We start from the raw sequence: 9,209 nt of genomic DNA, 5'->3' as shown, positions 1-9,209 counted from the left end.
TCATAATATTCATTCTCATAAATTACTCGAACACACCCTTTATCTTTTGATAATTACATAAAAAGTTTTGAGGGCATTTTTGTCATTATGATTAATAATAATTTTAAAAATTTATTAATAAAAAATATAATCAGTTACAAATATTACGATAATGCAAATATATAAAAATAACTGTCCATCGCACAATTGCGCCCAAGTTTCTTATTTCCGTACACATCATATGCATTAATTTGTAACGATTTTATGTTTTTGTAAAATTGAACTCCACATAATCACGACATGAAGTAAATGAGGAAAATAAAATTGGTACACTATGATTAATTGATTTAACAAAAAGTTAACAAAATAATTTAAATCTAAATTAAAAATTCACACTCTCTCTATCTTTTGATATATAGCTTTTCGTATATAGAAACTTTTGAGGACATTTTTGTTATTCAAAAATTAAATTAAAATTTGACAGGATTAACAAAGATAATTTTTTTAGTTAAAAGCTATTAAGAATGGTTTCTGTGTAATTTGAAAGGCAATAGTAATTTGTATAAAAAGTCAATAGATGAAAATATAATTGATTGTAATTTATAAATAGTTTTTATTAATATTTTAATCAAATAATTTGACATCAACCACATCCCACAACTACGCCGAGGTTTTTTATTTCGTCAACCACATTCTGTGTTGGCCTATTTGTCCGTTACTATCATATGCATTAATTTGAAACCGAATTGATGTGGTAAAACCGAACTGCACAACATAATTACAACATGCAGTGAATGAGGGAAATAAAATTGGTGAAACGTTATATCCTGCTATATAGTTGATTAACTAATTTTTAAATTTAACAAAAGTTAATAAATAATCTAAATTATAATTAAAAATTAGTATAAATAATAAAAATATACATGGAACCATATTATTTATTTCCATAAATATCATTTGGTAATTACATAAACTATTGAGAACATTTCAATTATAAAAAATTAAATTAAAATTGATAAGGTTAACAGGGGTCTTTTTTTATTTTAAATTAAAATCCAAAAAATGCCTGTCTACCTTAATCTTCTAATAATAAAAATGCCCTCAAGAGCGTTTTTATAATTACCAAAAGATAATAGAAATGTCAAAGTAATATTTAACCGAATGAATATTTATACCAATTTTATTTTATTTAAATTATTTTATTTTATTTTTATCAAATATCCATGTAAAATTGTATCTCTTAATAATTGAAATGTTAAATTATTAATACAAATTAGTTCCTAGGCAAAAGATTCATTCACTATTTTTAATTTAATAAAATATACAAAAATATAAATATGTACATAATTGAATCTATACTAAAGATAATTATATTTATACCCCTCATTTGTTGTCCTTTTATACAAACCACCCCTACCTTTCCATCCAAAACTTAAAAACTACCCCTGCTGAGGGTGGGCATGGTGGTAGGATTGAGAAAAAGGTATAATTTTTTTTAAAAAAATAATTTAATAATTTAAAATATTTGTTTAATATATAAAATTACTAATTCTGATGTGATTTATATAAACTGCATAAATTATTTTGAATTATCATTTATTAGTTTTAATAAAATTTAATTATAAATAAAAAACTAAAAGATAAATGCCCTTATAAGTATTTCTATAATTACCAAAAAGCAGGTCAAAGTAATATTTATGCGAATGAATAATATACATTCATAACTTTTAATTTAATTTAAATAATTTTATTTATTTTATTAATTAAATCTCTCTATATATATATTTGAGGGTGAGCATGGTAGTAGAATTGAAAATATAATATAAAAATTAAACATATAAATACAAATGCAAATATCAAATTTATATCTAGTGATATATTTCACATCTGATACAAACCCAAAATTTATATGTATAAAAAAGACATAATTTGATAATAATTTCACAATCAACAATCATTTTTTACAATCAACAATGATTTTTATCTTCCAAAAACACAACACTAAACATACCTGAAAAAAATCGCATAGACAAAATTCTCTAAACATAAAACATATAATAAGAAATTCTCTAATGAAGTATATTTCTCACAATATCATAGACATAAAATAACAAGAAATATAATTAAAATGACTGAAGTTAGTGAAGACAATATTACAATAAATAACTAAATCTAACATATAATTAGACACAAAAATTCAGACTATTTATAAAATAAAAAGATTAAAGAATAAAAGAAGACATACAATGAATGTGCAATTAGAACTCATCCACAACAATCAATCAAACTCTCACATATTAGATAAAGATAGTCTCTTCAACTCCATCATATAAATATCCAATTGGCGAAATTTCTAACTACATCCTTTCCAATTTATTTACATAAGTTATTTTTAGTTTATATATTTGATCAAATATATATAAATTAATATATTTACTAATTATGTTAAAACATATTCTAATATAATTAACAAAATCTTTGAACACAAAGTAAGTGAAAAGGATGTGAAAAATGCTTTTGAAAACAAAATTAATCTCTATCAATATTCTATATAAACAGTTGGTCATACGAAACGAATCAGCAACTTATAGTTTCTCTCGACTACCTATTATATGATTTAAGAAGTTAACTTTAACTGCACCTTAGTGTTTTAAATGAAAAAAGAAGTTGATACCCGACTCCTGATTGACAAAAATAAGAGTAAAGTAAGATTTGATACCATACCTAAAGGCTTCTCTTGATCCCATTAGTGAAATAATTATTAGGAACAAAAATAAAGAGGCAGAAGACAACATGAACTATTAATTATAAGACATGCTATCTTTGAACTTTAGATAAAATCCAACAAGCACAATAACACAAGAGCTGAATCTTGCTCCTATAACTTCTCCACACTCCCAGCTTACTGGAAATTGGAGTCACCGTTGCTTCGTTACCGTTTTGTCACATTTGATGTATTCATAAGCAAATATAATCACATCTAGTTATTGATTGTATACGTGAAAAATATATTTATTCACTTACTCACCTACTCCAAGATCCAGAATCATCAAAAAGCATAAAGGAGCCATTAAAAAAATAAAAGGATTACCTCCATTCTGCTGCTACTCTATCCAGCACTGAGCGATAAACAATATTTTGATCAATTAAAATTAAGAAATCTGTATCTATATTATACATAACAATGAAAATTTAAAAAGTTCAATAGAAAAATAAATCATTAATAATCCAAAATTCCTTGAAGTTACATAGACAAAAGTGTGAAAAGACATATAACCTTAAGGACAAAATTACCTAAATATAATTTTTGTATATCTAACTGAAAAGAAAACTATTTACTACTTTCACTTTTTTACTCAATTAAAACATAATAAAAAGGCGAATAATATTGCATACTTGTGGTTCATACACAACTTTAGAGTCAAACATTAACATTCTTGTGTAAAACACATCTAGAAGCAGTTGACCACAGATACTGAGCCAGTTTGAAGAATAATAGCAGCTATATGTAAATAATGTTCCTGCATCACTAATACAGTTACATGTAAACCAAGGTAACACGGTCCAGTCAAAGGTTAAGGTCCTGAACTAAAGAATGAAGACGACTCTCAGTTTGTCTCTTTTTCTAGTGTGTTTTTGCATATTTGTAAGTAGAGAATGCTGTGTTCCGTGGAAGAAAATTAGGAGTATGTATCAGAAATGAGTATTCCAGTTATAGCTAATACAAAACTTATCCCAATTCTTTTTTTTCTTTTTTTTTTTGTAATAGAATAACATATTGCATACTTGTGGTTTACACCACTTTAGAGCCAAAATTATCATAGTCGTGTAAAATACATCTAAAGGCAGCCGACACCACAGATACCGTGCCAGTATGAAGCATAATAGCAAACTATATGTAAATAATGTTCCTGCATCAGTAATATAGTTACATGTAAACTAAGGTAACACCGTCCAGTCCAAGGTTAAGGTCCTGGACTAAAGAATGAAGAAGACTCTCAGTCTGTTCTCTTTTTCTAGTGTGTTTTTGCATTATTTGTAAGTAGAGAATGTTGTGCTCTGTGGAAGAAAAATAGGAGTATAGATTATGTTTCAGCACTGACTATTCTAGTTATAGACAAATAAAAAATTATCCAATTCTTCTTTAGGCTGGATGCCAAAGATATGAATAATGCATTAAAAAATATATTGATGTAAGTAGCTACACTCTAACCAGAAAAAGGTACCCATAAATTTTAATTAGTTCCTTTAGTAGCCAAGAGTTGAGGAAAACAAGGAACAAAGAGTTAGGGAAAACAAAATATATGTCCAGAAGTACTTCAATTAAGTCAAACTCCATATTGCTAATTCACCTTTGGGAAGACACTGTAGAACCACTAGAGGATGATTTATACCTTTTTTGTTTTTCTTGAGCCTGCGACCAAACACCATCTACATGCTTGTACAGCTGCTCAATAGTCTGCTTTTGTTCTGCATTTCACCGTTTCACCATCTCAGAGCTCACATTGGAAGTGTCTGCCAACTTGACATACAACATTATTTCTCAGTCTCTAAATAGTTAAACAAGTGCCCCACAACAACACAAGAATTAGATATTGTTGTAACTTGTAACATTACCTACCTTTCAGATCCTCATTCACCCCTTTCAAGTCCTCTGCTTTCTCCTTAATCTCCCTCATGGATTGTTGAAATTCCAAGTTCCTACAGCCAAATGATCAGGATATTAATATGAGCTATTAAAGGAAAACAAAAAAGGCATGCTAATGAGCTGAAAACATCGAAAGCTTATCACGTAAGAAAGTTGAACATAAGAAACCCAAATCAGAGAAAGGAACCACTTCAACAGTTAGAACACAATATTAAAATAATATCAAATTTTTAGCTATGGTTAACCACACTGAAATGTTTATCCTAAGTCATATTAATTGCCAGATCATTAAAACTTTCCTTGAGTTCTGGAAAAAAGCCTCAACATAATTGACAAAAGAGAGCGCTATTCACAGGTTAACCATTGCAATGTCCAACCAATCCCAGCATTATGTAAAACCCAGTATATCAATGCTAACTATTAGAACATGAAAGGAGTTGAGGAAATATCTCGTCAACTAATGAGGGCTTAAAAGAACTGACCAGAAAGAATGCTCTTCACACCTCAACAAGGGTGATAACGTGTCATAGCTTATGATTATTTATTTATTTTAAATGAATCATCGTATAAGACAACCAAGATTAAGTATTACATGCAGAAACTAATTCAAGTATGAACAAAAAACAACAGCAGAAATCGAGACTTCAATGTAAAAAAGAACACCTGTCGACTTCACCTTTAATCTTCTTGAAGAACTCATCGAACACACTGAATTCACGTCTAAAGAAAATTCCATTGGGCAGAAGCATTTGCAGCCTGGGCAATCTACTGGAGATCTACAGAGAAACACTCAACATGTGAAAATTATTCTAGAAAGGAAAAGGAAAAGAGAAAGCAGAAGAAACACACACACATGTTGAGATGCTAATAATTTGTGACTGCTAAGAAGAAGGTGTTTGGAGGGGAATAAATCTCTGGCAAGTTTTCTGCTGGCCCACATCACAAATCACAACCTAGAGAGATTATAAAATATTTCTTGGAATTTATATATGAAAAGGAGTCACAATTTAGCTGCGTCCATAGATTTATTGTGTCTGGACATATAAGATGTAAATCAATCTTAGAGGTGATACATTCAGGATCACACATAAAAGGGTTTTTAATTCGTTTCTTCCAGCAACATGGATCTCATACGAATTCAAACTCACTTCATCAGTAGAAAACATGTGAGTGTGAGTAGGGGGTTTTACCAGTGGGGTTTTCCTTTCTTGGATTTGTCTGCATTGAGCCAACCTACTACCTCCGTTGTACCTCATCGCTGTTTTTTCCCCAAGGGTGCTGCCTTGCGTAGGGGCAGAATCAGAGGCGGCGAATCTTGCACGCACTTCACCGTCTCTCCTTCACGAGGCTGCAGAAACCCTTCAGATTTATTAGATTAGTGAAAGAAGATATCTCCGCTTCCATCATCCGGAGTCATAAACCCAGATCATGAAACCCCTTATTCTTTCCTCTGTTTTTTTGGGTGAGAATCGGAACATGAATAGAGGAAATGGAAAATGAAGGGGTGAGGCTTAAAACGTGGGACTGAGGATGGACGGTGGTTTTGGGTAAAATGGCCGGACAGAGGACGGCGATTTTTAGGGTTTTTACCTGTGGATTTTTTCTTTTTTGGATATCTTTAGTACAATTTCTTCCCAAGATTCTAAGAAATCATCGAAAAATCGCAAAAAAAAGAAGAAGAAGAAGAAGAAGAAAAGGAATCCGCATTGTTGAAATATGAGAGAGAGAGAGACTTTGAGAAATATGGCAGAGAGAAATGTTTTGTGCTTCTTGGGTACGAAGATGATGATGACGACATTGGCTGCAGTATCACTTGTATTCCCAAAGTTGCCATTAGTCCCCCCACCCCTACCCTTTTTTTTATTAATTTCTTTTTCTAAAATACACAAATTCTGTATATTGATTTCATCAAATGTCTTAAAACTATGCCAATTTGTAAATTTAGGGTTTATCCAAAATTTATTGTTATTTTTTATAAATAATTTGTGTTCATAATCAATCTGCTAATTTGAATAATACTTTAATTGATTGACAAATAGAACTATAAAAAATAACTAATATATATGGCACACTCAAATGTGTGTGCACTATTAATTTAAATTTTAAAAATTAATTATTATTTTAAAAGTATATTAATTAGATAAATAAAAAATATAATAAGAAAATTTTGGAAAAAAAGAGAGAGAAAGAATAAAAAGTGACGTGGAAGTTGACGAGAGAGAGATGATAGAAATAAATATCTAACATGATAGAAATACATTTGTAGAACTATTTTAGTATTGGTATTAGGAACGGTCATTTAGTTAGATTTGTAATATTTTCTTTACAATTACTAAAATCATTCCTAATTTTTAATTTTATAATTTATTTATGATTTTGTAACTTTTTATACTTATGTAATATATTTTAATAAATAATTTAATTCATATATTTAATAAATTTAAATAAATAAATAAATTTATATATTTTAATAAATAATTTAATTCATATATTTAATAAATTTAAATAAATAAATAAATTTATATATTTTAATATAGAATTAGATAATTCATATATTTAATAAATAAATTTATATATTTTAATAAATTTTAATATAGAATTAGATAATTCATATATTTAATAAATTTAAATAAATAAATAAATTTATATATTTTAATATAGAATTAGATTAATTTAATAAATTTTCAATTAATTATATTTATGAATTGAATTAATTGAGTAAATATGAAATAATGGAATGTAATCAACATTATGAAATATTAATAATTAAGGAAAAATATTATATTAATATGAACTATTGTCTAATTACAAAAAAAAATAAAATAAAACCTAATCTAAACCCTCCTTATCAGCAACGTGCATATCGTCTTGGATCAAGGTTGGAGGGTCTATCGAGGAGGTAGCCCGCATCTTCCTTATCATGATCATCATGTCAGCCATCATCGTCTCGAGGAGGTTGATGCGGTCCTCCATGGTCGGATTTAGTTGGGACAATGGCGGTGGCGATGGTGATGTGAAGGTTCGGCTGAAGATATGGGCCTCAGAACCAAGGACAAATACTCAGCCCTTGTTCTTGCCCACGGCTGCAGCCAACCACATCTGTTGATCCATCATTGCCACCAAAGCCTCTGATTCTGCCAAGGCATCATGGTCCTTGGCCATGGGTTGAGGCTAATATCATCCATCAGCTTTTGGAACGTCTCCTGCAAAACAAACAAAATTATTAGTACTTTTAATCAATAATTAATTTTTAGAATAAAAATAATAGTAATGATGTATTTACCGCCATCTCAACAGCCCTCTGCCCACTCCAGCCGTGGTCTCTTTTTTCTTATAGAAATTTTCAAATAACTGCATCTTCTTGGGCGATTGATTGAGCTCTATCTCCTGTAGAAGAATATAATTAACATCTTATTTATAAAATAATGATAAAACTTAAAAAAGAATGTGATTTACTTACCAACTTCTTCTTTTGCATGCTGACAGAGGAAGATCCCCAACAATACACAGTCAAGGACGCCGTGGGGTTCGCAGCTCGGTTGGCCTTATTCTTTGAGGAATCCTGCTAGAAGTCCTCGCTGGCGCAGTATGCTTGGAGTTGGAGCTAAACCTCGTTGACTAGCCAAAGTAGCTTGACCGGGCGAAGGAGAATATCTTTCAGATGTACTTTTCGGCCCACATGTGGCTAAATCGGTTGGTAATTTATTAATTGTTTTATTTTACTATTTCTCTAAGTTTTTCTACTTTCCTTGTCTGAAATGTCACATAAACTTTTCTAAAATAAATATTGCATATCAAATGAGATAATTAAGCATTAATATCTAAAAACACATAAGAATGTTTACAAATATTCGTGGTCCAAGTTGAATGTTTAGTTATCAAGTAATTCTAGATTAAAATTATGTTAATTTTAGATAATAAGGTTGATTAATGGCATCATTTTGAATTGAGTATTATAATGGCTCTATTGAAATTTTTCTCCTATAATTAGAGGTGTTCGGCGTTTTGGACCTTCATAACAGCAGTTAAATTGTGTTAGACCCTATAATGTAATTCCAGACTGATAATTTTTAGTGTATATAGAGGACAAGTGTAATAAATATTATTAAGTAATAGGACCAATTTAGAATTTTAATTTAATCCAGGTGAAAGTTAGAATATTTTCAAATAATACATAATACAACTAAGAGCCACCAAATGCAATTAAATTCAGACAAATGCAACAAAATACTACAGTAACCACCCCTCCCATACACTTACAAAACCTCTCTCCACCACATTCCCATTGCACACAGATCTCTTTCTATTCAGCATTTCATTCACATCGGAACCTCCAACGTTTCATAATTTTTGTTTTTCTCTTTACTTGACCCATTTAATGGCACCAGCTACAAAATTAGTTACGAAACTACACAGAACTACGATGTGACTGTCAAAGATTTGCAGCGGGAAATTTATCCATCCAACAACTTGTGGATCGGCAATTTGTCACCAAAAGTTGCAGACTCTGAGTTAAAATCTCTGTCTGGAACTCATGGAGAAGTGATGGGCATTAATTCGTTCCCCTTGCACCAGTACGTCT

At 29.8% G+C, this 9,209-nt stretch overlaps 1 protein-coding gene across 4 annotated transcripts; it reads right to left on the bottom strand.

The window, feature by feature from the left end:
• Positions 1-3,578: 3,578 nt before the first annotated feature.
• LOC105179090 (mitochondrial import inner membrane translocase subunit TIM44-2-like) lies at positions 3,579-6,419 on the bottom strand. Of its 4 annotated transcripts, none has more exons than XR_002286271.1 (4): positions 5,818-6,418; positions 5,304-5,403; positions 4,601-4,680; positions 3,579-4,494 (listed from the first exon to the last, which is right to left on the bottom strand). XR_002286271.1 is itself a non-coding variant. In XM_011102686.2 (4 exons), exons 1-4 carry the CDS (start codon positions 5,881-5,883, stop codon positions 4,457-4,459), a joined length of 297 nt encoding a protein of 98 aa, XP_011100988.1. In that variant the 5' UTR covers positions 5,884-6,419; the 3' UTR covers positions 3,579-4,456. The 4 variants fall into 4 exon arrangements, 2 of the variants coding, with proteins under 2 accessions (XP_011100988.1, XP_011100989.1); XM_011102686.2 differs by having other exon boundaries at positions 5,291-5,403; positions 5,818-6,419; XR_849213.2 differs by having other exon boundaries at positions 3,689-4,501; positions 5,818-6,414.
• Positions 6,420-9,209: the final 2,790 nt, after the last annotated feature.

This window comes from Sesamum indicum, unplaced genomic scaffold, assembly GCF_000512975.1.
Source record: "Sesamum indicum cultivar Zhongzhi No. 13 unplaced genomic scaffold, S_indicum_v1.0 scaffold00121, whole genome shotgun sequence".
Classification (NCBI taxonomy): Eukaryota; Viridiplantae; Streptophyta; class Magnoliopsida; order Lamiales; family Pedaliaceae; genus Sesamum; species Sesamum indicum.
This window is presented reverse-complemented; position numbering and strand designations above follow the sequence as displayed.